This window comes from Eucyclogobius newberryi, unplaced genomic scaffold, assembly GCF_026437365.1.
Source record: "Eucyclogobius newberryi isolate DKJ021-1_F unplaced genomic scaffold, fEucNew1.0.hap1 SCAF_2, whole genome shotgun sequence".
NCBI lineage: Eukaryota > Metazoa > Chordata > Actinopteri > Gobiiformes > Gobiidae > Eucyclogobius > Eucyclogobius newberryi.
Window position 1 is genome coordinate 34,226,061 of NW_027315834.1, and position 27,323 is coordinate 34,253,383.

The 27,323-nt window shown below is 39.3% G+C and overlaps 1 protein-coding gene across 2 annotated transcripts; it reads left to right on the forward strand.

The window, feature by feature from the left end:
• The first annotated feature begins 143 nt into the window (after window positions 1-143).
• apaf1 (apoptotic peptidase activating factor 1) lies at window positions 144-26,870 on the forward strand. Of its 2 annotated transcripts, XM_072455100.1 has the most exons (28): window positions 144-313; window positions 726-907; window positions 1,559-1,748; window positions 1,818-2,015; window positions 2,089-2,278; window positions 2,441-2,553; window positions 2,630-2,761; window positions 2,833-3,071; window positions 3,146-3,313; window positions 3,393-3,524; window positions 3,716-3,829; window positions 3,901-4,079; window positions 4,168-4,294; window positions 4,397-4,522; window positions 4,605-4,745; window positions 4,841-4,966; window positions 5,048-5,191; window positions 5,311-5,439; window positions 5,534-5,659; window positions 5,759-5,878; window positions 5,964-6,089; window positions 6,700-6,816; window positions 7,296-7,421; window positions 8,109-8,234; window positions 8,311-8,436; window positions 9,474-9,599; window positions 10,067-10,213; window positions 25,415-26,870. In XM_072455100.1, the coding sequence occupies exons 2-28, from the start codon at window positions 764-766 to the stop codon at window positions 25,562-25,564; spliced, it is 3,882 nt and encodes a 1,293-aa protein (XP_072311201.1). In that variant the 5' UTR covers window positions 144-313; window positions 726-763; the 3' UTR covers window positions 25,565-26,870. The 2 variants fall into 2 exon arrangements, with proteins under 2 accessions (XP_072311201.1, XP_072311200.1); XM_072455099.1 differs by lacking the exon at window positions 6,700-6,816 and having other exon boundaries at window positions 145-313.
• The last annotated feature ends 453 nt before the right edge of the window (window positions 26,871-27,323 follow it).

The following is a 27,323-nucleotide window of genomic DNA, read 5'->3' on the forward strand; positions in this document are numbered from 1 at the left end:
TGGTGTTTACTTTTTTCATATTTTTTATAAATTATTTGGATTACTTTATTCGCGGCATGACTAGTAAACAAACCCCACCGCATCAGTTTGCCCAGTTACATGCGTGACTTCATTGGTCACGTGACAAAACTCTGGCTTGCGATTGGCCACTTCTGCGCTCACCGGGGTTGTTGTTTTCGTTCCGAATCAGGAAGAAGTTCTTTCAAAACTGGGCGTGTAATTGAGGAATACATGATTGTTGTATCGCTTATTCATTGAGATCTCCCAAGTGACTTCATTTGGTGATTGCTGAAGACTTGATTTCTACATCTGGGTAAATGTTTCTCTTGTAAGGACAATCGGGTGGAGACTTTCTTTGTTTCTTTGCGAGGGAACTTGTCAATGCATGTGTTAAAATGAAGTGTGTCAATCTATTGAGTCAGACAGCAGGTAGTTAAGCCTGTGCTGATGAGTAACTTGTGAAGGATTAGAGGTAGATCTATTTCTTTGGTCATGTAAAATAACATTTGACTGTTCTATTTCACTTGGCACCCGTCACCAAATGTTACGCGTTAGTTTAAACTTTAACTGTCACTAATATGTGTAACTACTGCTTTCATTTTCAGTATTTCTTGGCGGTTTAGTAAATAACTGAACAGAAACCGTGACATATGATCTATCACGCGTAGTTGACATGTTGTAACTTGTAATATGTGAAGAAATTGGATTGTATTTTGAATTGTCAGTTCCTTGGGCCCCTGGATGGTGGCTGTGCAGAGGAGCCATGGCACTGGACGAAAGGTCAAGGAGTTGTCTGCTGAGGGTCCGCCACAGACTGGAGCAGGACATCAAACCCACCTATATAATGGATCACATGATCAGTGATGGTGTGATGACTGTAGATGAGGAGGAGACGATCAGGACTCAGGTGAGCTGTGAGTTATTTTGTGCATGGCGTTTGTGTGTGGAGGTATTGATTCATTTATCATACATGACTAGAGTTGAATCATACAAAAAAGACAACATAAGTTATTCAAGGAGGTTCTGATATCTGAACTTCACAGACAGGTAGAGCCATTTTAGATTTAATTCCAGCTTTTAGGCCACACATGCTCCTTTCGAAACTAGTTTTCTTTGTGCTGCCCGGTGGACGATTGGTTAAGGTGGAAGCACACATGCCAGGCTCCATGTGCAGCGGGCAGCAGTTTTGTGAGTTTGAATCTAGGCTATGACAGTTTACTTGATATTCTACCCTTCTGTCTCATTTCATGCTACATCTATCTAATAAGGCCAAAAACATCCTCAAAAAAGAAGGACAAAGAAACTAGTTCGCTTAAATGTTTATCACCAACTGCTCCACTTTTTATCTCGACTTGAGTGTGCAAAAACAGAGCTCCTCTATTGGGCCACCATAGAGTTGTTATAGCATCACCAGTTGGTTTAGGAATTTAAGTGTGAAATCCACTCTGGTTAAAACAGCAGAGAAATTCCAGGGGCATGTCTGTTTTTTCCCATAGCACCTGAGGAATATTTGTGTATTTTCATTCATACAACTGAATTCTACAAAATGTACCCATAGGCAACAAGAAAGGATCAAGCAGTGGCACTTCTTGAGTTGATGCTGAGGAAAGACGACCGCACCTACATTTCATTCTACAATGCCTTAATTAAGGAGACATATGAAGACTTAGCCAGCCTGCTTCATGCTGACTTACCGCGCACGTCACCTACGACATACAAGAGTTTTCCAGACGGCTGCACACCATATGGTAAGAAATGTGACAGTAGCTTTTATTTGTTTCTGTATCTTGATCTCAAAATGTTCTCTTATTTAATAGTTCAGACGGTTCTAAGTGAAGGGGGTGTACCTCAAAGGCCAGTTGTATTCGTCAGTAGAGCAGAGCTCTTGAACAGAGTCAGAGAGAAACTTTATCGGCTTCAGAAGGAGCATGGCTGGGTGACTATTTTTGGGATGGCTGGCTCTGGCAAATCAGTGCTGGCTGCTGAGGCTGTTCGTCACCACAGCATTATAGAAGGTAAACCACTGACCAAAGTAATTCATTTTAGAGCTCTCATCCTTGACTTATGTACATCTCCTTTTCTCTGCAGAGAGTTTTCCTGGAGGCATCCACTGGTTGTCCATTGGCCAGCTGGAAAAACCAGACCTGCTAGTGAAGATCCAGTCACTGTGCTTTCGGTTGGAACAGGGCCTGGACTCACAGTTGCACTATAGACCTCCAAACTCTCTGGACGAGGCCAAAGAGCGCCTGCGCTTTCTCATGCTCCGGCGATATCCAAGGTTCAATCATTGTACAAAATTAATATTTTAGTTCTTAAACTGTAAAGAAATAACTTTGCAGCAACAGCCCAACCATCAGATTTTGCTCTCCACTTGCTTATGTTTTGGTTTTTACTTGCTGTCTTGGTCGAGTATTTTATTACTTCTCTTTATGTTAAATAGATCCTTGCTGATTTTAGATGACATCTGGGACAGTACGGTTCTGAAAGCATTTGATATAAATTGTCGAATAATGCTGACCACCAGAAACCGAAGCCTCACAGATTCTGTTAGTGGTATGTATTGTCCGCCTCCACTGACCACAAACTGACATTATTCAAAAACAACTGCTTTATGGTGTTAATTTTATAGGTGCAAAGTATGAAGTTGAAGTGGAGAGTGGTCTGGATGAAGAGAAAGGTCTAGAGATTCTTGCTCTGTACACAAACAGTCAAATCCACGGGCTTCCTGAAGAAGCCTGCAGCATAGTGAAAGAATGTAAAGGTCTGTAAACTAAAACTACCTTTATTTTGTATTTCGCTTAAATAATTAAACTGTTTTTTTTTCTCCATTAGGCTCTCCTCTTGTAGTGTCTCTCATTGGGGCATTATTGAAAGAAAAGCCTAATCGTTGGCGCTACTACCTGACCCAGCTGCGGCAGAAGCAGTTCAAGCGTATTAGAAAATCTTCCTCCTATGATTATGATGCTCTTGACCAGGCCATGGCTGCCAGCATTGAGGTTCTGCCTGAGGAACACAGGGAACTGTACAAAGACTTGACTGTGCTGGAGAATGACATCAAAGTGCCTGCCAAGGTCTGAATATAGTCCAAGCTAAAAACCTTTGGTGTCAGTGGAAAGAGAGAAATATGCATGTTCCCTTTTTCCAGGTGCTTGCAATATTATGGGACTTGCCTATTGAGGAGGTGGAAGACATTCTTGAGGAATTTGCCAACAAGTCTCTACTTTTTGTTGACTCAAACAACAAGCCTTATCTTTATTACCTCCACGACCTTCAGTTAGACTTCCTGATTGAGCAAAACCGCAATGAAATTGAGGTCAGTTACACACAGACAAGGCTACATACATAGAATCTGTTAAAAAATGAAACAAGAACATGTTATGTGTGTGTTATAGAGTCTACACACAAAGGTGGTGCGTCAGTACCAGCAGTTCTATAAAAGTGGACACCCTACTTCAGGTGATGAAGAAAGTCTCTACTGGATTCGATTCCTCACAGATCACATGGCAAAAGCCAATCTTACTCAGGTATGATATTTGACACAATAAATGTGGTCAATATAAGCATTTTAACACTTAAAACCATACACCTGATTTGGCTAATGTAATTGCCATGTCCATATCAAGTAAATTATAATTATGTCATTCTAAAAAAAACTTGGAAAAAATAAATATGTGATGTGAATGTGATTCACCACATTTTTTCTTTTTCTGTCCAGGAGCTCTACTCTCTAATGTTCTCGCTGGACTGGGTGACTATTAAATCACAAGTAATGAGTCCAGCTCATCTTATCAATGACTACATAGCACATGGACCCATTTTGGATAAAGAAGTTAGTTGCACACTCAGATCAGTATAATACTATAAACACAAACAAGGTTCTCACAGATCTTTTTGTTCCAGAACAGTGAGGTACGCAGTCAGTTCCAGGAGTTTCTGTCTCTGAACGGTCACCAGCTGGAGCACCGTCCAGATGTGGTGCAGCTGGCCCTGTCGGAGCCCCACACCTCTGAGGTCTACAGACAGGCCCACAAGGAGGCGCTGGAGCGATCCTGCAGAGGAAAACTCTACTTCGACTGGCTGTATGTGCTAAGCAGTCCTCTCTCTGGATCAATGAGGAACTATATACCAAACAGATTTTAAACATGTGTTTTTATGTGTGTTATTAAGGAATAAGAAATGTGTAGAGAGTCTGTCCCTTCTGGTGATACACCCTCATCAGGGCTCGCTGTACTCTGCTTGTTTCTCTCACAATGGAGCAAAGATCGCATCATGTGGAGCCAGTAAGACCCTGAAGGTACTGTGGTAAACATGCATTTGTGTTTCAGATAAATGTGTCAACTCCTAAACATAATGCCCTTATAAACTTTCTTGCCTTGTTCCTTTTGTTTTTGCAAAGGTATTTAAAAGCACATCAGGTGAAAAGCTCATGGAGCTCCAGGCCCATGAAGATGAGGTGCTCTGCTGTGCCTTCTCCCCAGACGACCAACTGATTGCTACCTGCTCAAGTGACAGAAAAGTAAAGGTAAATATTCAACTTTTCAGGGAAAATGTACTACACAGATTTGTTAGAATGTGTTTTAGCCTGTCCCGTGTCCTGTTATTAGGTGTGGAATGTGGAAAGAGCCATGCTTATACGAGTCTTTGAAGAGGAGCATGAGGAGCAGATAAACCACTGTCAGTTTACCAACACCACACACCGAGTTTTACTGGCCACATGTTCCAATGACAAGTTCTTAAATGTAAAAGTAAGTAAACCCATTTTGTGTATAATACGTTAGGCCTGTTGCTTTGACCAGAAATGTAACGATCCATCTTTGTTTTTTCTTTACTTTGATCACAGCTTTGGAACCTAAACAAACCATCTTCTCAGAACACCATGTTTGGTCATTTTGAACCTGTCAACCACTGCTGTTTTTCACCAAATGATGCTTTTGTCTCCACTTCCTCCAACGATGGCACTGTGAAGGTGACGTTGCACCATTAAAATGCAATGGCACCTATTCTTATATAACCTTAGCTAAACCCTGTGTGTTTTCATAATGTTTAGCTTTTTGAGGTGTCTTCTGCCAATGAATGGAAGGCGATCAACGTCAAAGCCTTGTTTGATGGCGATGAAGAGGTACTTGTCAAATGCAGTACCTGGACTGCGGATGGGAAGCGCATCGCATGTGCCGCCAGAAATGCAGTTTGGGTAAGACCGTATGGATCTGTACTTCATTATCAGCCATACCCGTGTTATAGAAATACTATAGAATGTATTGTTTGATTGAAGACCTGTGATATTGTTTTGTTTTTGGTTGCTTTCTGTAGATATTTGACGTCGAGACTGCTGATATGCTGTTTGAGATCCGACCTAATCGATTGAGCATGGTACAGTTCTGTCAAGCCTGCCCTACAAGTAACCTCCTCGCTATTGCATATTCAAACTACGGTGTCGAGGTACGTCTCTCAAAAGCCCGATCATCATGTAGTTTATTTACGCGATATGACATCATTTTGACATTGTATTCTTAAATCTGTAACATTTCCCCAGCTGTGGGATCTAGAGTCTAACAAGAAGATGGCTGACTGCAGTGGTCATCTAAGTTGGGTTCAGCGACTCCAGTTCTCTCCTGATGGTTCACAACTACTGTCCTGCTCTGATGACCAGACTGTCAGGGTAAATGTTATGTTCCTTCACTACCCGAGTAGTCTATATTTTAGGCATCCATGTTACTTCTACCTTTGCACTACCTTTGTGTTTTGGTCAAAATTCTAGTTATGGGAGACAAAGAAAGTGCAGACCTCCTTTGCTGTTTGCCTGAAGCGAGACTCAGATGTTTTATTCAGTGATGAAGAAATGATTGTGTCAGCTGCAGACTACTGCAACAGGCTGCAGGTAAATACAGACTTGAAAATTGATATATGATCCAAAATGTCCAAAGAAAAAACAAATGCAGACGTTGTTCTGAACACTGTTTCAGGTGCGTGATGGAAGGACAGGACAAGTGTTGTTTCAGTCAGAGGAGAAGTCTTCAAGGATTCGTTGCACCAGTTTGTGCAGACAGCTCTCCACTGTGGCGCTGGGACAAGACGACGGCACTGTGCAGGTATTTTCTGTTTCACTTTCATGTGCCAAACCTGTGTAAACTGAACATGATATGGATCAGCTACTATTAAGTATATTATAAGTAATCTGTTTTTTTAAATTATTATTTACTTCTGTACCTACTTTGTGTTGCAACACTGGAATTTCCCCATTGTGGGACAAATAAAGGCTTATGTTATCTTATCTTGTATGACTATATGTCCTGCTGCTAAATGCATTTTCAGTTAAAATGACGACAATGATGATAGTATATTTAGTTCTTTCCTTAGGCACTGTGATAAAGGGTAATTAATACAATTGTCTAGTAGCTGAATTCAAGGCTAATCATTTGTGTTATCATTTTTCTTTATGATACCCAGATAGACACTTCCTTACTAGATGTAGTTCTATTTTGCAGGCCTTGTCCTGAATACCAATACAACATAGAGCAGCTACTGTACAGTAATTGTTCTGTGTTGTTGTATTACCACAAACTAACACCAGAGGGAAATGTTGTGAAACTTTCACTTTAGTTTGCAGAAACTGCTGCAGATTGCCTCAATACACAAGCTGTGTATTGATGTGTGACAACAAGTCTGTGTAAAAAGCATTTATATACTATGTGTTACCAGATTACAGGGATGATGGCTAGTCACATATTGAGGAAAGTTGGCAGCAAGTTCCAACGACTGCTGACCTCCTGCAGGAGGTTGGTGTTGGCAGTCGGGTTTTCAGAAGGCAGTGTACAGGTACTGCAGGGACAGAAGCCAGAGGTGTTTGAACAGAAAAAGCCTTGCATTTGGGTTTTGTGTGATATAAGTACTGCAAATTTGTTACAAACAAATATACACAAATATGATTTGTATGTGCCAGTATAAACTCCTAACAAAAATGAGATAGTACTAATACGTATTGTTCTATGCAGCATGCATGTATTGTGTTGTGATAATGTAGAGATGGAGTGTGAAGCTTTGAGCATCAAAGCACCTGTTCCCTGTGTGCAGAGCTGTTTGATGTTCATAACCCAAATATTTATCCCCAAACAGTCCATCAAACTTTGTTTGGCAGTTTGATTCCTTTTTAATTTAGAAATCTCATATCAAAATGCAAATGCTGCAAATTGCTTATTTGTGAGTTTGTTATAAACCAAGGAAATGCTGATGATTCCTTGTTCACCATAATACAAATCCTATCGATTTTGGGCTTTTTTGCCGTTTATTTCCCTTAGGTGCTGGAGATCCCCTCTGGAAAGATTTTGGCTTCTTCACATGGCCACACAAAGACAGTGTTTCACTGTGAATTCATCCAGAACGGCCAAACGCTCATCTCGTCCTCTGAGGACACCACTATCCGGGTGGGTTACTCCTGTTCTTTTCCTTCAGTTTTTCTGCTGTGCACTAGAGTCTGTCTTGGCTCATTAATCACTCAAACAACACAGTAAAACTAATTCTCAGTTTTAACAATTTCTCCACACGTCTAGTTCACATTTCACCCTGCTATTGATTACCCTTTCCCTTCCTATTACTCACCTTGACAAAAACAGCTTGCTCTGCCAAACTGCTCATCCAAGCAGTTTCTAGTCTTTCTTGTACCTCACCTGTTACTCTGCCTCACTGTCGTCTCTTACCTCCTCGTCATCACTTGCAGTGTGCAGCACCCACTGTGTGAGTTCATGTCTGTTTTGTGCTATCACCTGCTCCTTCCACTCTCTATGCTCTGTTGATCACACACACTCCTCCCTCTCTTTACTCTTCATGCCCACTGCAGCACATTGCTCTTTCTCTGACAGCGCACCTCCTCGATCAAAATTCAGACAGCTCAAAGCTAATAAAATCGTTGACCATGATCTGGTAAACTTATACCCTTAAGAGCTGCGAATAACAGGTTTACACTGAACAATACCTATTTTACTCCCATATTTGTGACATTGTAGTTATATCAATTGTAAATAATTCAACTAAAAACCCTTCAAATGAGCAACACCAGGCCTGTTATAAATTTCATATTAAATGTCTTGAAATATGTTTTTGCTTTTCTGCAGATGTGGCGTTGGCAGTCAGGGGAGTGTAAAGTACTACAGGGCCATAAAGAACAAGTCAGAGGTTTCTCCATGCTTTCGAACTCTCCCTCAAGGTTGTTGTCCTGGTCGTTTGATGGCACGGTTAAGGTACTTCACTCTCAAATAACAGATCCTTTTATGTGGTTAAAGACACTAAACTTATCTGGTATGTGCTGAATACCAGGTGTGGGACACAGTGAGTGGACAACAGCTACAAGATATTGACGCCCACAGAGGAGCCATCCTGTCCTGTCATGTCTCCCCGGATGGATCCCTGTTCACCACCACCTCTGCAGACAACACTGTCAAGGTGAGTCTACAAACACACTATATATTTATTGAACATTTGTCCATAGAGAAAATAATTCATAGTACTTTCTATGACTCTTGAGATGAGGCTATATGAGATTAGCTGAAGCTGCAGGCCTGTTGCGTTACCTGCAGGTCAGTCTGTCCTCCCACGCACACATGTGTCCTCCCTCACTGGCCTCTCCACAGTCTCCTCACCCTCTCACTGGGCCCACCTTTGACAATCTGTCATTCATGGAGCTGGGCTTAACTTTGACCTGACTTTGATTCAACTTAAAAAGTGTTTTTAAATCTATTCGCTTTGTTATATGTAAGATTCTGATCTATTCTAGGCCTAGGGATAAAAAGAAAAATCCATTTTAAAATTGTTGTCCTGCTTGTTGTCCTTGGATTACTGGACACTTTCCAACATTAGAGACATGAATAACAAAGTCTTCATCCCGTTTATTGGAGAATTTGGAGATTACCAAGGCCACTGTGGAGAATACCTTCTGAAATGGCTGCCAAACTGGCTTGAGTTTGTAGATTGCACAGATAGTGGCAGGTCAATAGACTTTGCCATCCAGACTTAGCTTGGCCTTGGTGCTTTGTTGTACCCACACACAGGCATGAAGTCTGTCTGAAGGTTAAAACAATAAACTTTACATTGAAATCAAACAACGTGCCACTTGGTGGCCTAGTGGATAGCACAAATACTCTGTGTGAGCAGGCTGCTGCGTTGTGAGCGCAATTCGGGCTCCGATTTTCTCCCGAATATTCTTCCCACTCTCATTATCATTTCACACTGTATTATCCAGTCTAATAAAGCTTACAGGCCAAAAAAACATTTAAAACGAAAACAAAAAACAACAAAATCCTCTTTTAACCCTGCGATAAATGGCCTTTTAAAAGGGTAGGCTCCTAAAGATAGTTATTACTTAAATACAATGTGAGGAAAAGTATAAAATTCTATATATTAATTATTTTCATCCGCTAACACACATTTCTGTTATTTTTGTGATCTTTTAACTTGATATCCTGGCCTTATCAATCCTCTAGGTGTGGCGCTGTGAAACCTGGGACTGTGTCCACACACTGAAGGGTCACTCCGAGTGTGTCAGGAGCTGCAGATTCTCATGGGACGGCCGGTGCATTGCTACAGGAGATGACAATGGAGAGATAAGGGTGAGTGTCAGCAGGTGAGAGAGGCACAAATAACAGCAGCAGAGATGACAATCACAATCATTCAACAAAGGGTTAATGCCCTCTGGTGGCCTGGAGAGAAACTCCTCCATTAACCAGAAATGACTCAATCCATCAAATGCAATTACATAAAACAAAATTAAATCTCACCTCTGTTTCTATGGAAACAAATGTGAGTCATTTAGACTAAAGAGTGCCAATGCCAAACATACACTGAACAAAAATATAAATGCAACACTTTTGTTTTTGCTTCTGTTTTTCATGAGCTGAACACAAGGATATGAAACATTTTCTATAAACACAAAATATTGTTATCTGTCAAAATCTATTTTATTGAGCAATTCATATTAATAATCCATCCCACAGTACAGGTGTGGAATATTATTATTTTGCATTCATGATTGATTGTTGCATAATACACTGGTGTTGTGTCTATGTGTGTGTCACAGCTCTGGAGTGTCAAAGATGGCTCTTTGTTGAAGATTTGCTCGAGAGAAGGTAAAGATGGGATGGACTCGCTTCACGGAGGCTGGGTGACCGATCTGCACTTCTCACCAGATGACTCTCTCCTGGTTTCGACGGGAGGATACATCAAGGTTTGGCTTTAATGAACCACCACATTCCATGGATTCTATAAGTTAGATCAGTAGTGATATAGAGAAACGGCAAAAAAGTCTGTCCTTGCCCCAGTGCCTCTGTATGGGCCACTGTTAGAAACCCCACAAGACTCGATACCCCCTGTCACCCCCCGTGTGCAGAGACACTTACGCCTTCCTCCTTTATTTGGGGGCACACACAGATTGTGAAAAACGCAATAAAACGCTGAAAGCTCCGGTTAATTTCAATTCGTTGTTAACTTATATTTGCTTCCACTGGGTGTGCTCACGTGTTTTGAAAATTTTAATTGTCAAAACACACAAAAAGTAAAAAATCACACTATCACACTAGTGTCAAAATATTTGAATAAACACCAAGCTTAGTATTTATCATCTTAAAATCTCCATTGGTTAAAAAAAGGCTGACTGAAAACTCTGAGGTGACACAATCCTAGTTGTCTTCAGTATGTACTGCAGACACAGCTCCATACCAAACAGCAGCTCTCTGTCTTGATGATCTCATTGGTTTCCACAAATGTCATATGTGTTCGCCTCTAGTTTATTGTCTTTATTTTCACTGGAGATGAGGTCAGACCAAGGGCGAGTTGGACCGACGCTCTTATTGGCTGTTCAGCAGCAGTGATGTAATCCACTCGAGGGAGCCGTGCTGATCGATGGACATTTATTCCTCAGATTACTCCAATGCTGTGTGTGGGTGCTTGTTGTGTGTGTACGGTCACAATTCTTTCATTTACAACCTGCCTCAGCTGCTCCACACCAGGGCCTCTGAAATAATGTCCGTACAGAGGGCAGCACACTCGAAAGCCTTTTGGAGCCAGCTCACTCACTACACATTACTTTGAATCATTTTTGCTGTTCATATAAAGCAACTGTAGCTTGAAAATGCTTGTTTGAGTGTTGCCAGGCGGCTTATGGGTCTAAGCAGCCACTTCTATGCCAGATTCTACGCTGGCCTCAACGTTGTGAGATCGATTCCTGGCTCAGACAATTTGCTGAATGTCCTCTCTGCTCTTAACCCCCATTTCAGTCTAGTCTAAGGCCAAAAAGATCCTTAAAAAGAAAATGGTCTCAGTTGTAAATTGTTTCATGAATTATATTGTGGTCGTTGTCAGAAGTAGTAGCAGATTTGACATGGTATGAATCGATGAGGACATTTTTTATGTTGAATAAAAATATGTTTTGTTCTTGAATCATATGTTGTCAAATAGTGATAATCAAATACTAATCAATACTAAAACTAGCGTCTAATCTATATGCTCATTTGTACTGTATTATGTTGATATCTGCGGTAAGTCTTTGTTCTATCCAATGAAAACAGTGTAGAGAAGCTAAAGGTGAGAATGTTCTAGAGGTCTGAGTGTTTCTAGTGTTTTTTGATGTATCGAATATATTGACTTTTATAAATACTATCAAAATAGGGTTTGAAATTTGACTATGAATAAATCAATATTTTAGTTTTCAAACACCACATCAGAGTGTCCCGTAGGTGCTCGATTTTGGCATTTCACAAGAAGGTCTGTCTTAATTTCACACACAAAAATCCCTGCATGACCAACATGTGGGACAATAAAGGAATATCTTATCTTATCTTAATAATTTATTAATCAGCTACGTCTCCATTATGACAGTGCTAATTATTTTTGCGCTGCGCAGATCACTCCATTAGGACGGCGTTGGTTCCCCTTTACCGTCCTCTCCTGAGCCAGTCGTGTTGACAGTGAATCATGTGATAGATTGTAATGTCTTAAGGCTGGCGCCCCTGTATCTAAAGGTTTGATTGATGAATGGCCCGGTGTGTGGGCTGGTCAGTGCTGAGGGGCCATCCCGACTGTCATAGTAATTACAGAGCGAGGGGGTGCCTTTCATGACAGGGACAATGAGAATCTAACTGCCTCTGTTACGTGTAAATAAAAGGTCTGCCGCAGTGTTGGCAATCAGGAAATGTGCCGAAACAAAACTTGCCTCGACCTCTACATTTACTTGTTATTAAGTTATTGGACACCCCTACGGAAGGCCAATGTGTCATACGTCAGTTATCGGCTTTACATCGCTAACAAAGGCCAATATTTTGTTTTAGCCGACCTGTTGCCTGAAGAACATGCGTAAAGTTTTATTTGACCACTTAAGTGTGAAGACTGCTCTGCTCTCTTTTAGGTTTGTGATAAAACAGAGCTGTGGATGAGTTTGTAGTCAATTTAAATGACACAATGTGGGGAAATACCATTAGTTCTGGATTCTAAACAGTCCGTATGGGCATTGGCCATGAAAAAACTCAAATTAGATATAAATTGTGGTCAAATATGAATGTAGACATGATTGATTGATTCATTTCTCAAGAAAAAACCCACATCAACAGCTTGATTGTGATTGCATGTCTGTCAGTCATCCTCAAAGAAGAAAAGAGACTCTCAGAAGGATTTGTGCTTATTTGAATTCTTGCTCAGCTGGTGACAAAGCCAAACTTCATGATGCGGGATCAATGGGATTGTGCTAAATGTACAGTTGGATTATAGAAGATAATTAAAATGTGTATTCGTGCTATTACTCTTTCGCTATTGCAAGTGATTCGTCAAACAACTCTTCATAGTTTTTTATCAATCGTTTTCTTTATATGTGTTTACAGTGTTAGCCTTCCCTCACACAAAACCCTACAAATGGCACGTAACACGTCGTACAAAGAAAAAGCCATCTTTCTCACAAATTAGTTGCCTATTATTGATAGGCTAATTAACTAAATACACTTAAATATACTGGAACTAGGCCTGTGCAATTAATCAAATGATAATTGCAATTATAATTATAGCGCTAATAATTTACAAACAGTTGTGTAATTGATGTTATTAACGTTAATGCTCATGTGTGTTTCCTTTAGTGGAAAAGTGGCTCATACTTGTGTAGTACATTTATATCTGTTCGACACCTACTTTATTTCATCCGTTCATTCTCTTCATTTTAGGCGCGCTGACACTCTTCTTTCACTCTAGGCATTTGAATCATGATTTCAATTATGATTTCAATAGTTATGTTGTCATCGTGTTGTTTCCATAGTTGAGCAGCCCTCTCTGGGATGACACGTTTTTTACCAGTAGCTGTAACGTTTCATTTGTTAGCATTTGGTTGTTTTTGCTAGTCAGTTGGAGTAGGAGTGATTCTCCTCTTCATAAACCTCACATATGTTGAAATGAATGGTGTGAGCCTAATTAAAAGCAGCAGGTTTCTAGTCTCATGTTGCGTATAAATACTGTACTTGTGCAGGGTTTAATTCATCTCAGACACTCTCTTTTATGATCATGACGAGGGAAAGGCTCAAGTCAATTTTAATGTTATCCTTTCCCACATCTCTGTACTTAGTTGTGATTAGTGGTGGTGTGGATGGCACATGTGCGCTCCATGTGAGGAGTTTAAATCCCGCTCGAGACAGTTTGTTGCAGTGTCCTTCCCTAGTCTCATCTCCGCTGCACTGTCATGGTTTATAAAGCCTATGGGCTTTATAAACAATAATAAGCTGAATAATCAGCGTGATGCGTGTAGTGCTCTAAAATGTTATGTAGCCCTTTTGAAAAATACAAACATGTAAATGACAATCTTCTGCTTGTTACAGTGAATGTCACAATAAAGAGGCGGGGCTTATCTGGCCTGCAGTTTTGAACAGGAAGTCAGTCAATCTGTTTCCATTCTTAAGCCGTTTTAGATTAATACTACTGTTTACATATAGGGGTGCACGGTGGCAAAGGCGGTTAGCGCTCTTGCCTCCCAAGAAGGAGATCATGGGTTCAATTCCCGGACCACACCATCACATGATCTCTCTGGGTGGAGTCTGCATGTTCTCCCCGTGTTACCGTGGGTCCTCTCCGGGTTCTCCGGCTCCTCCGGCTCCTCCCACCGTCCAAAGACATGCATGTGTTAGGTAAAAATTGGTAACTCTAAATTGGCCCATGTGAATGTGAATGTGAGCGTGAACTGTCTGTCATGTCTATGTCTCTGTGTTTGGCCCTGTGATGAGTTGGCCACTGTCCAGGGTGTACCCCGCCTTAGGTCCGAAGTCTCCAGTCAGGCTCCAGTCACCCACGACCCCGAAAGGGAACAAGCAAACAAAAAAATGGATGGACTACTGTTTACAATTTAAAAAGTAAAATGATGATCTACTTATGTTAAAGTTCAATACTAAGTATCTAAAGAAAGCTCCTTTAAGATGTCTCCTTTAAGATCTATCTGAAAGTGACAGATGGATAGGATCAGAAATTAGTACTTCAGAAAACAGATTAAAGTTTTGGACCCAGGGGTTCCCAAACCTTTCAGACTGAAAAAGGAAATTGACAAAGTGTTAATTACATTTATCTGTAGTTTGTGTTGTGTAATATCATTTAATGTGGTTACCCATAGGTTCAAAATACATGTTGAACTCATGGGTTTGTTTCCAGCTAAAGCAATGCTTGTACCTATTTAACCTAAATCAATATTTTTGGGCTCCGTAGGTCTTTTTCTCCTTCACTAATCCAGCTGTCAGCAGCTTGAATAATGTATCTTGCCATCTCATTTCAGTGGAAAGATTTTTGCTTTCTTAATCCTGTTATATTTTCCTCTGGATGGACAGAGCTAATTTTTAATGTATTATAATAAAAAGTGGAAGAGATGATGACTTCATGATAAGGTCCCACATCTAAGCCATCTTAATGGAAATGAATAATACATCATGTTTGCAGAAAACATCAGCTTCCGATTAAATCACAGCATTAAATATACAATACATAAATACATACATAAAAGGTTTCAACCAAGATATGAATCTGAAGTTTTAAACATGAATCTTTGTAATCATGACACAAATACTTGATTGTCATTCCAGGCCTGCTCTGTTTATTTGAACAGATAAAGTTGAGCTGAAACATAATATTGCTCACATCACATTTTTACTTGTGTTGTTCTGTGATCACTAAAGTATAGCTACAATTTTGAAATGAAACAAACTTTTTGAAGAAGTGTGCCAAACATTACTAGCTTCCTCAGAAACATGTGTTGCTTTAAACACAGCAATAACAATGAGATGTAATATTATGGCAATTCCAGAAGTAATTAAGCAAGAATTATGCATGTCACAATTTCAAATTTTAGTGTTGCAATTTTTGTGAGGATGTGACACAATTACTCACAATTATCTCCAATTCACATTGTCTAATAGATCATCATCATTCCTCTTGTATGTTGAAATCAAACTTTCTATAAGTAATTTTGTGACATAAACAGAGAGTTTGAAAAGCACTTTACGATTAAGCTTACCTTTCTTTCTTTCTTTCTTTCTTTTTTTTTGAGGAAACTTTGAATTAAAATGACTTGACTTATGATTCTAAATGTTACTTATTATAATTATTTAGTTCTTATTATCAAGTTGTGACCAGAATAAGCATGACTGTCTAATAACTGAACAATCTTGTTGAAAAAAGCATAAAATGGAGGAATCTGCATCAAAATATCTCTCAAACAGCCGCTTCAGTGCGACGCTCCTGGCCTGTTTTGGCAACACTCTTCAGAAGGTTGGGAATGTAGCAGAAGACCGTCCTCCCCTGCCACCTCCCAAGTCACGCGTCTTTTATCGAGTCGAATCGTGATGAACGACAAAGAGAGAAACACAATTTCCCCGTATCTCACCTCTGTGTGTAAGCGCTCCCTTTAGACCCGCTCCTCCTCGCTGCCTTTCACACCCGCATTTTGTCTGTCATATTTACACCTGTCCACTTCACTGATCTTATAGTGAAGCTGTGCACCAGGGCCCTTAAGGCAGCATCTGGTTTTCCCCTTCAGACATGACGCCCGAAATGTCATTTGGTGTACGCAATTATTATTTTGTCTTTGTCTTTTTTTGTAATATAGCTGTGTGGATCTTCTTCTTGCTGCTAATTTACTTTTTGGAGTCCTGCACGCTCCTGAGCTTCTGGGACGTGCATGTTTTCTCCTTAAAATGCAGCAAACTTTTATTGAAAGCCATTTTATTTGTTTTTGATAAGGCAAAGGTTGAATTGAAAATCATGATTGGTCAAGATAAGGGAGAAGAAATACATATGTTTTTGTCTCATCGCCCAACCCTAGTTTCAAATATACCAAAAAGTAACATCATTTAACGTTTAGTTCCTGTTCTATGCCTCCTTTGACGCACTCAATCTTACCTTTCAATTGCTGACTTGTTAAGGATTATGATTAAGGGCTTTTTACTCGTTCGCCGCTTTGACTGAGAGATTTGTGAGAGAGACGCCTATAGAAGAAGCGAAGGTTACCCTGACCTCCCCAGAGACGCTTGATGGACAGAGAAGACTGAGAAACAAAGCTCCGGGAATGAGAGTAAAGGACAATATGAAATGGAGGCTGTCTTTTCTCTCGTGGTGGATGATATAAGGCAGTCATGACCAGTGTAATGAGATTGACGGGGTAAATGTGAGTGCATTTTCCCTCCCTGGCAATGATCTCTCTCAAGGCTAAACGCATCACTCCAGTCCAAGGTTTAAAGGGCCGTGTTGCCTTCCATCTGCTTCTTCCCCAGATCAACAAGGTCATTTTTGTGGCAGAAAAATACTTCATTTACTGAAAGAATTTTGAACAGCCACATTTGAATATTCTGTACTTGAAGTTGTCACAAAATGTCCCAAAGGTTCATGGTCGTTTATGTTTTGAAGTGACTATAAGCGCACTGGTCCATGATGTGTATATATACTGTACGGGCTTTCTGCTTTGCTCTTGCTTTCCTGAGCTTCCACTTGGGCCCGGGAGGTTTGAAATAACCCTTTTGAGACGTTTGATATCGGCTCCTCTGTAAAACTGTCATATTGTGTGACTGAATGTCAGCGAAGTTCACCTTTCTCTGCTCCGTCCCAATGAAACAATTTGCCTCATTGGGGATTCTGAGCCACGGCCATTTTTATTTTCCTTTGGTTTTACAGCATGTTGTTCTTTCCCAGTGACTATTAGTGTGTTTGAAGATGAATAGTGTTGGCTTTTTGACGTGACAGTGATGAGGCAGGAACGTACGGCTGTATTCGCCCAACAAATGTCTTGGTTGGCTAAACCTTTTACGCAAATTGCACTAAAAGAGTTTGCGTAAAAGGACTGAAAAAACTGGAGTGAAAACTGAAAAAAAAGAAAAAACATTTATTCAGAGAAGTGTTTGAAATAATGTCTTTAAATGACATAAACTCATGATTTAATACCAAATCTTCAGTGAACTCATTCCATTGCTTCTCTTTTCTGCTGTTGTCCATTTAAACCCTTATATTCTAAATAAAATAGTCGACTACTAATACCAATTTTGGTCAACTATAACACAACCAATTAATTTATCGACTAATTGACTAAAAAAAAGGCTTTAGAGATAAGGATTTCGATTTTCAACAATTATTCCAATATTTTTCGAGCCATTTTTATACAGTCAATTTTCATATTTTGTATTGTATTGTCTTGTATTTTTAAAGTGGTCTTGTGGCGTTAATTGAATTTTGACTCACATCCTTACTACTCTTCAAGGACCAATCCCGTGTTGGAAAAGAGCAGAAAGACGCCAAATGCTCCAGTGATTTTATTTTATTTTTTTAATTGTTTTTTTTACATATGAACAAGACAATACAAAATGACACAATGCATAAACACATCCAAATATTCCCTACATGTTTAGTCCGGCATATCTGTCCCAATCAGTCCAAAGTCTTTTGAATTGCTCCAGTGAAAGTGAGTTGTGTTGAGGCTGTGTTTTAATTCCGTGCCTCATTTCGATCACGCTGGCTCAGAAGTAAGCCCCCCGCAGCACCGCTCCAGTCGAGCACTCAGCAGCTAAATATATCTACTACATAAAATCACTAAATGCAGGGGCAATGTTTTTTTTTTTTTTTTTTTTAAGTCCAAATCTTACCGTATTATTTTTATGTTTTATCTATCCGCTTCAAAGTGACGGCAGCAATCGTTTTTATACGTTGCAAAGAGTGAATTTTGTGTGGCCTGGTTTCTGTGCCGTTGGTGTCAGACTGGGATACAAACACGAGCTGCTGGTGGAATATATATTTGGCTCTGTCTGAGTCTCGGTTCCCGTGTGCTACTCGTTAAACCAATAGCTTGAAACAATTTGCCTTTATAAGAAATCACATGGGACTAAACTTTGCCCAGTGGGAAGGTTTATGGAAAATGCTATATACCATTTTTAGACCAACACGGACTGGAACTCTACCTTAAATATTCCTATTCTTTATCCAAACTAATCCTATTGTGTACCGTAACTTTTCTAGTAAATATATACATTTCTAATAAAACGCATGCAATTGAAAACATCCAAAATAGATGAGTTCAATGCCATACAGTGGAACATCCAGGCAAAGTTATAACATCTCCATGGAGACGAGCACACAGTGAACTCGCCAGAAAAGTTACATAATCTAACATTTTATTACTTTTAGATTATAATGATATGCGACGATTACCGTGACTGGGGTGTGCAATTAAATGAGTTAAAGATGTACGCATGAGCAGTAGATTATTATGCATTTTATTGGATATATGTGTGTTATATTTGTGCATCAACATCAATAACACAAAAACGGAACGCTTAAACGTCTCCACCAGTGACCATTTTACCCCCAGGTCAACTGTTCTGTACAGAAAAGCTAAAGCTATAGACGGATGGAAGTGAATCACTCAGGTATTAATATTTCAGGGGACCAAATCTGGTGTAAATAATTCAGCTGGATATCACAGTGGTGCTCTCTCTACAGGAGCCTGGCCTGGTCACACAAATATTTTTATCAAAACATAAAAGTGGCTCTACTACTAAATCTTCTTTCGATACCAGCTGGTATCCCTGCCCTCTTTAGTTCCTCCTCGATTGTTTCTGCTTCAGGAGCGTAAATTCCTCTGCTTTTTTGAATAGCCAAGAGAAACAAGACTTCACTTATCCCCCACTGGCTCCACATCGGAACTATTTATGTTTAGAAGAAGATTAATTACAGTGAATTGAGGCATCTCACACCTCAGCGTTGGCCTGGCCCTCACCGGGAGCTGTTGCATAAGTGCCGCTAGTGTTCCCAGAGACAGCCTGAATTAGCACACCTGTTTATCTAGGGCTAACTGTGAGGTACTGCCTGGTAATATGCCATGTTTCTATCAAATAAATCACTGACGGCGTTCTCCGTATGTGGTAGTGACCCCTGCTGTATGGGAGTGTGACGCCATAAAACGCTTATCTGAACATGCAGCTTGTTGTGGCTTTATAAGATAAGGATTTGTGCCTTTCTTATCATCAAAGTAGATTTATTTATAGCTGCAGTCGTACCCTAGCTTTTCTGTTGTCTCAGGGCAATACAGTGTCCCAAAATAAAAGATGCGTTATCATTAATTAGTCGAAAAGGTGTGATTTTTCAGACACTGTTCTCTTGTAGCAATCTTAACCTGAAAGGAAAATGCATTGTACCTTGTACATTGTAAAACGTGTCTGGTCTTAGTACAGATATACTGTGAAATCTTCTTCTAGAGGGAAAATGAGACCGCTGTGTGCTGTCTGCATCTAATTATAAAGTGTATTTATCATCCACAAACTGGGAAGTGCGTTGTTGGCATGCTAGTTGTTGTGAGCGCTCCAGTGACTGCAAAACTCTGCTCTCATCTCTGAAAGTTGTGAAAGTGAATGATTAGGGTGCGAGGAATGTGTTAACAAAGTGAGTTTAAAATGAACAGGTTATTTTTTTAAAAATGTTTTAAGACGGTAAAAGTCAGGTACAGTAACTTTATTAACACATAGGAATCACAGAAGCATAGAAAGATTTAGATTTCATTGAATTCCAATAAATTCCAATCGATTCCAGTCCCAAGCCTGGATAATAAGTGTTGGGCATGCCCTGATGCAACACTTATTATCCAATAAGTTAAAAGTTAAAACAAAGTTAAAAGAATTAGCTTTGCAAAGAACTGGGCACCCAATAAAGGCCACACTCTTCACTTGATTTGCATTAGCTAAGAAAGCCAAATCTATCTCCATCTCATTATTCAGCTCCTTTAAATTAAACCATAAACCGTAAAATCCATCATCTTTATAAGCATTTTAGAATAGTGTCTTCCGTCCCCGCACATCACAGCATGAGCTAATGTGCCTGTGTTTTCTGGTTCAGCACACTCACACCTCTGTCTTTGGTGCATTATTATTCATAAAATGTGCGGCTCAACTTTGTAGAAAACCAATTTTGGGGCCGTCTCACTAGTTAATTTCAGCCCGCTCTGCACAGAACAAGACGGAGACAGCGCTGCGTCCCAAAAACTCTCCTGAGTATTGTCCGCGTGTACACATTATATTTAGAAAGTAATATTGCTTCTTAAAGACTCTGCTGCTCTTTTTCCCCATAGGATCTGACAGAACCGTATGGAACAAGCCTTGTGTCACTGTTGTGATGATAAATGTGCTTTTCCTGTTTACGGCGTCTTTTAATCTGCGTCTTTGTTCTGAAATCCAGCCTTCTCTCTTGCACCTTTGTCAACTTTCCATTGTTTTTTTGTATTTATACCGTCGTCTCATAAATATGCATGCGTAGTCTTCTCGCCGTGCTAAAGGATTCAATGTTCAGCAAAGTGCTTCCTGCTCTCATAGTAAGACTCGCTTTCAGGTTGAAACAAACATTTTTGTACACTTTGCACAGGCATCCCATAATTTCCTCCTCCTTCTGTCACTAACGGGATCATACACGTTTTTCATATTCATTTGCATCATTTGGTCTTGTTTATTTTGGGATTAAGTGATGTAGTTCTCATCTTCTCCCTGCTGCTCTCTCGCTGTTAAAATGTACTCAAATCCAAAATTATATCATTGTCTGAGCTGTCACTGCGTTTGACAGCCGGCGGCCATCTTTGCTCGCAAATTCAGGCACTTTCATGATACTATGACAGAGCGGCAGGGACCAGCTCTCAGGTTTGCACGAAAAGTATTGAGCCCACCTTTTATTTAGTCAGAAATGTCCGTCTTATCAGTGAAAATACCAATCAAGCGTTCCACAGAGAACACATGCATCAAGCTCAAAATCATTTCTACAAATATTGGGTTTTTGAATCGTTTTGTTTATTGAAATGACATTTTAGTTATTTTTTCTGACCTTTTATTTATCTATTTATTTCTTTGAAAAGGGACATTGCACATGAATCAACATCAAGCACTGTAAATGTGTCAGAGTTAGCTGATAGGAGCTAATTTGCATCGGTTGTATCTTGAAGCATTTTACTGGAGTAGTTCAATTAGGACTTTTGCACGCTTACAAACAGATTACAAACAGATTACAAACGGATTACAAACGGATTACAAACGGATTACAAACGGATTACAAACGGATTACAAACGGATTACAAACGGATTACAAACGGATTACAAACGGATTACAGACGGATTACAGACGGATTACAGACGGATTACAGACAGATTACAGACAGATTACAGACAGATTACAGACAGATTACAGACAGATTACAGACAGATTACAGACAGATTACAGACAGATTACAGACAGATTACAGACAGATTACAGACAGATTACAGACAGATTATACAGTTGTGTTGTTGTTTTTAATAACCTTTCCTTCTTTTTTATCATCCTATGAAGGGTCACGGGTGCCTGTTGTATGATTATATTTTGAACCATATCCCTGAACAAACCCACAGACATTCCTCATTGTCATTCACTTGGAATCCATTAGGGGGGGCAATATTGACAATAAGGAATATCTCAATATTTATCTGGATTATCCTAATAATCTGTCTTGGTTGAGATTCAATTAACAAACAGAAAGTGAAGGGACTGCAATATTTGATGAGATTATATATCTCTTCATTAATCCCAAAGAAAATTATTGTACCAGAGAAGCCACTGAGAGACAGATAAAATGATTAGTAACTAAAAACATAAATGGAAACCTCCAAACAAAGCGAATAATTGCAGAAATATCACTTAATCCCTTTATTTGAAAAGAGCACAGTGCAAGTCTGTTGTTTTTAGGGTGCGTTCACTCTTGCAAATTCACCACATAACTAAACCTGGACTATAACAAGACTAAACCAAGTCTATATCAGAACAAAAATGGATTCAATTTAGGACCACATAAGTGTGAACGCACCCTTAATCCGCTGTTTTCAAGTTTAAATTCTCAATATTTACTTTTTGCGTATCTCCAAAACAACAATTGCAAAATGTACCTGTAAAAAACATGTATGTTGAGAGTCTATAGCAACAAGACATAATTTGTCAACTCCCCAGTTAAAATGAGAGCCATTTGGGAGTAGAAATGTGAGGTAATGAGGCTTATTTATGTGTTTGCATTTTAAAAACACATTCATCAATAGCGTTCAGGCTGTCGCTCTGCTTTCCTCTGGCCGCACACTGTGTTAAAACAATGTGTGTCTTTTATGACCCTGTGGAGAGGCTGTAAAGAAATGATTTGTTGAACTCGTGTCATCAACATCAGTCATGTTCGGCCTGGAGGCTCACAAATCACCTGACTGCGCTGGCGTTTACGCCACCGTCATCTCGTATGTTGCTTCATTACGTGCAAAGCCATAAATATAGATGGGTGTATTTCCTGTGTAATGTGTGCTTAATGTCGACATGTCATGCACTCTTATGTTGTCCCTGTTGAGTCAGAGGTGTCCCAGGTCCCCACACTGATGAGCTGCCATGGCCTGAATCACGCTGGACATTTACCGCAGCGGTAGTTACAGCTCTGACCAGAGGAAATGTAACTGTAGAAATAGCTGCTCACCTCAGCTGGGCAAGAGGGCGAGACCTGAGGGCGAGACCTGACCTGCAGCTGTGTGCGCAAAACAAATATGTACCGCTACAAGCTGCTGGATAGTGGAGTCAAATACATGTGACCCCTGTGAAAATAGCTTTGACTTTAACGATGCTTTAACATAATGTTCCTTTGTAAACAATTTAATAAGCACTAGTTATTTATTTATTTATTTATTTATAAGCACTTAAAGAATTACTAGCATGTGTAAAAGGCTTATAATACCTTTGTAAATGTTAACAAGCCATTAACTAAAATGATTTGTGTGTTTTAAGAAGTGTGTAAGAGCATAAAAAGGTTCTTATTATACTTTTTTCATCATGTGATTAATATAGATATAGAAAAATTGTATACAAAAATACAATATGTTCATATAAATAACCTGTACTTCATGTAGCAGTGGCCATTACTGACAATCCATTTGTGTTTTACATTGGTCATGATGAGGCTCTACTACTGACAGCAGCGATGTTAGTTCTTTAATAACCATGGTTACACCGGTCACAATATAATCATAAGAAATTAAAAATAATAGTGTAAGAGTTTTCGAAGCAAAATGTCAATCTATACCACAAAAAAGTCAGTAGTGTGTATTATGTGTGTATATGGCCCTAGTCAGGAGCAGTATAACAGCATTGGTAACAGTGACGGTTTTGATTGTGGTGGTAGTAGCACATTACTATGCTTAAACTCTTTTAAGTTGCTATCTATTTTCTACAGTAATTATCAGTGTTAGTGGCAGTTGTAGAACTGCATTCTATTAACAGTTCTACTCACAGTTATCTAATACACTCAGCACCTTAATACTCTGTTCGTAATTTGACTACTAAAACACAGACAGATTTGGAGCACTTGTAAGCTACCGTTACATTTCAGAGCTATTTGTTCATAACATATTTTTTCGTTACTCACACATCTTTACATTATACACATACCTACACAATATTGCGGTACATATTTGTCATTAGCCATGCCCCAGATGCAGCGAAAGCCATAAATGATTGATTGAGCCTTTGATGACTCAATGGCAGCTTTAAACAGAGATTAAATAGGCTGGATGTGCAGATGCTGCGGCTTGTGTGTGGATGAGTGAGACGTGGATGTTGGCAAGTTGGTTTATGAGACTTCCCTGACTGTGTGAATGCAGTTATATTAGTCCATTAAATTTATGATGGGTTTTCAAACCGCATATAAATCTCAACTTCTCTGTTTGTCAAGGCTGATTCTGAGAAAGCCAAGCACACGTTGATTTATACGTTTTTTACCTGTTGCACACACAATTCAGATGCCATGAAACCAGCGCCATGAAAGAGTCGGGGCCTTGCTAAAGATTTATTGTGCATTGTAAAATATGTGTGGATAAATAATGGCTCTTTTGAATCCAACAGAGCTGTATCACATTCCTTTCAATAAGATGATGTAGATGTTCTAGTCTATGTTACATTTGCTGGCGCAGGCATTCCAGACTAAGAAAAGTGATTTCTTAGTCTGGAATGTTCCACAGTACGGCATTAAACACCATGGGGACAAGTGCCAAATTGTCTCCATGGCCAAATCAGTTCAGATCTGAGTCGACCCACTTACTGTACGTTAAGGTGCACGTTATTGTCCCCGAAGGGAATTTGGCCTCTGCATTTGATCCGTCCTTCTCGAGATCCTGAGCTGGTCTTGGTCAGGACCTTGTTAATGTTGTGCATGTTTGAGTTGATGGGGGGAAAGTGTCTCCAGAGATAATCCACTCAGACACCGGGAGAAACATGCAAACTCCAAACCTTCTTGCTGTGTTAGCGACCGTGCAATTATCATTTTCAAACATTACTTACTTAAAGGGCTGCAACTAACCATCCAAATCAATTAGTCCAGCGATTATTCTTCTGATTAATTGATGAGTTGTTTAGAACGCAAAACTCGGGTGATGATAAGATTTTTACTGAATTTGACCCAGTTTAACCTGTGACGTGAAGCCGTTTGAGGATCCTGGTGGAGCACATTTATGGACAAAAGAGTGTTTTCAACAAATATACAACATTTACACATTTTCCGTTTCATTTTCTGGCAATTGCGGCTCAGTTTGAGTTTCTACACTCATGGCATGTTTTGGAACGATTATTTGATTATTAAATTAGTTGACAATCATTTGAATAATCGATTAGTTGCGATTAATTCATTACATTTTTGCTACCCTACTTACTTACATTGAACAGTATTTTATGAACAATAAAAACACCCGTAAAGAAATGAATGCTGGAAAGATAGTTACACAATGCCGGGAAAGTTACAAATACAACTTTATTTACACTTGATAAGTTTTTTCACCCCACCAGTTTAAATGATTGTCCTCATAATATTCAAGATGAACTCTAAATTCTCATCTGTTGTTGTGTTTTCCAGTGGTGGGACGTGAAGCGAGGAGAGGCTCTACAGACCTTCTACCCAAAAGGACTAGCTCTGAAGAAGATCCACGTGTCTCCAGACTTCTCGACCTTTGTCACCATCGACAACATTGGCATTTTGTACATTCTACAGAAAGTCTCTTCTTGAATCAAACCAAAACACCTGCAATGCATCACCCACAGACAGAGCACACACTGACAGATCTAGTCATCCTCAAGGGCTATACATCTTTTGAGTAAGAGCATTGGGTCATTCATCTTTGAGGCACTTATCCTTGTTTACTCTATGCCGCAGTGAGCACCACGGCACTCTTCATCTTAAATATAAAAGATTAAACTGTGTTTGGTTTCTTTTTACTCACGATGAGTGCTTATTCATTTACATGAAACATCAAATTAATTACCTGTGTGTGTTGAGCTGTCAAGTCTTAAATCTGTGAATTAAGTCTATTAGAATGTGAAAGATTATGTGAAGGGCTAAAAAATGAACTTTATTTCACTTGTTTATTTTAAAGTGAAACACACATATTCATACAACATACAAAGTGTGTGAATGTTCCTAAAGATTACTGTGTATAGGAACTGATTTAGGGGCAAGCGCTCTACCACTGAGCCATTGTCGTCCTGTACACACATCCAGGCCACTTTCATACGCCGTTTTCATGAGAATATAACATTACTAAATAACAATAATGACCAAACTTTAAAAGCAGCACTTTACTTTAAAAGCAGTTTTGCTGTTTCACTCTTTTCCATAATATTTCTAGTGTATTGATGTGTGCTTGGTAATCCTCAGTGCTTTGTATATCTGTAAATCTATAAGCCATCATGTGCATCCACTAACATGAAGTGGATTAGACTTAATTTATTTTTGTGCAAACTGCTACTGTCTATGTGGGTTGTGTATGTGGGTTGTGCTAAACGTACGGTCCGGCCTTTCTGGTCCACCAGCATGCATTATTATTCATGTGCACTTTTTAGATAATTATCAGTGGTTATTGAATATTGTAAAATCTTTGGGGTATATTTGTATGGCTTTTTTATTCTTTGAAGAACAAACCTTTTCTACAGTATGGCATTTTAAATGTTACAACTTGAAATTTATTCATGTTGTCTTAACCTGAGCCTCTTTGAGTACTTTGGCACTGAAAACAATCTTTTGTATTGTTCTTTTAAGTACAAAGAAAATCCTTAATACTTTAAGAACACTGAGTAATCATTCAGCAAGTGCCAGCGTTTACATGTTCGTTTACCACTAAAGCTAATGTTAAGACTCTTTTGAACTCTAAAGGAGCAAACTCTCTGTCCTTTTGTCAAATGGTGCTTCAACAATCAAACCAATGCAGTCAAAAAAATGCTACTGGTGATTTTGAAAAGTATAAATTTCCCTCAGGATCTCTAAATGTTGTTCAAAGTGTTTATTAATGACAAATTAAACATGAAATGCCTTGAAACTTACTGTCTTTTGTATTGATTCCACAGCAACAGTGACATATAAATCTTTATTTTAGCTTGTATTCAATTCACTTTGAACGCTTGTGAGTTCCAAAAAGCTTCATTTTTCCTTTAAAGATGCGCTATAAGTTTTCTGGTCCATCACGTGCTTGTTGCCATGGTAATGCTATTACAATAATGTTAGCTGTCAGAATCAGTTTTATTGCCATTGTCAGTGAGCAATTCACAGATAAAGAACTTGCTTCGGCGTTTAAGGTGAAACATAAAACGATATATAATAATAGTAAGAAGTATAGACTATGCTAACATAAGTTTCAGGTCGGATCTGTGGAGAGGCGACTACGCACACACTGAGAATGCATGTTTCTCAAGGATTTTATTCACAATAAAAAGTATTGAATATGTGCATTAAAATTAATTGAAAAAGTACAGCAATCAAAGTTAAAAATACA

Excerpts from the sequence above, each read along its gene's own strand:
- apaf1 (XM_072455100.1), top strand. The coding sequence starts at position 764 with ATGGCACTGGACGAAAGGTCAAGGAGTTGTCTGCTGAGGGTCCGCCAC. Across the intron at positions 2,762-2,832 it reads CATAGTGAAAGAATGTAAAG|GCTCTCCTCTTGTAGTGTCT; the intron begins GTCTGTAAACTA and ends TTTCTCCATTAG. Across the intron at positions 4,080-4,167 it reads AAACTCTACTTCGACTGGCT|GAATAAGAAATGTGTAGAGA; the intron begins GTATGTGCTAAG and ends TGTGTTATTAAG.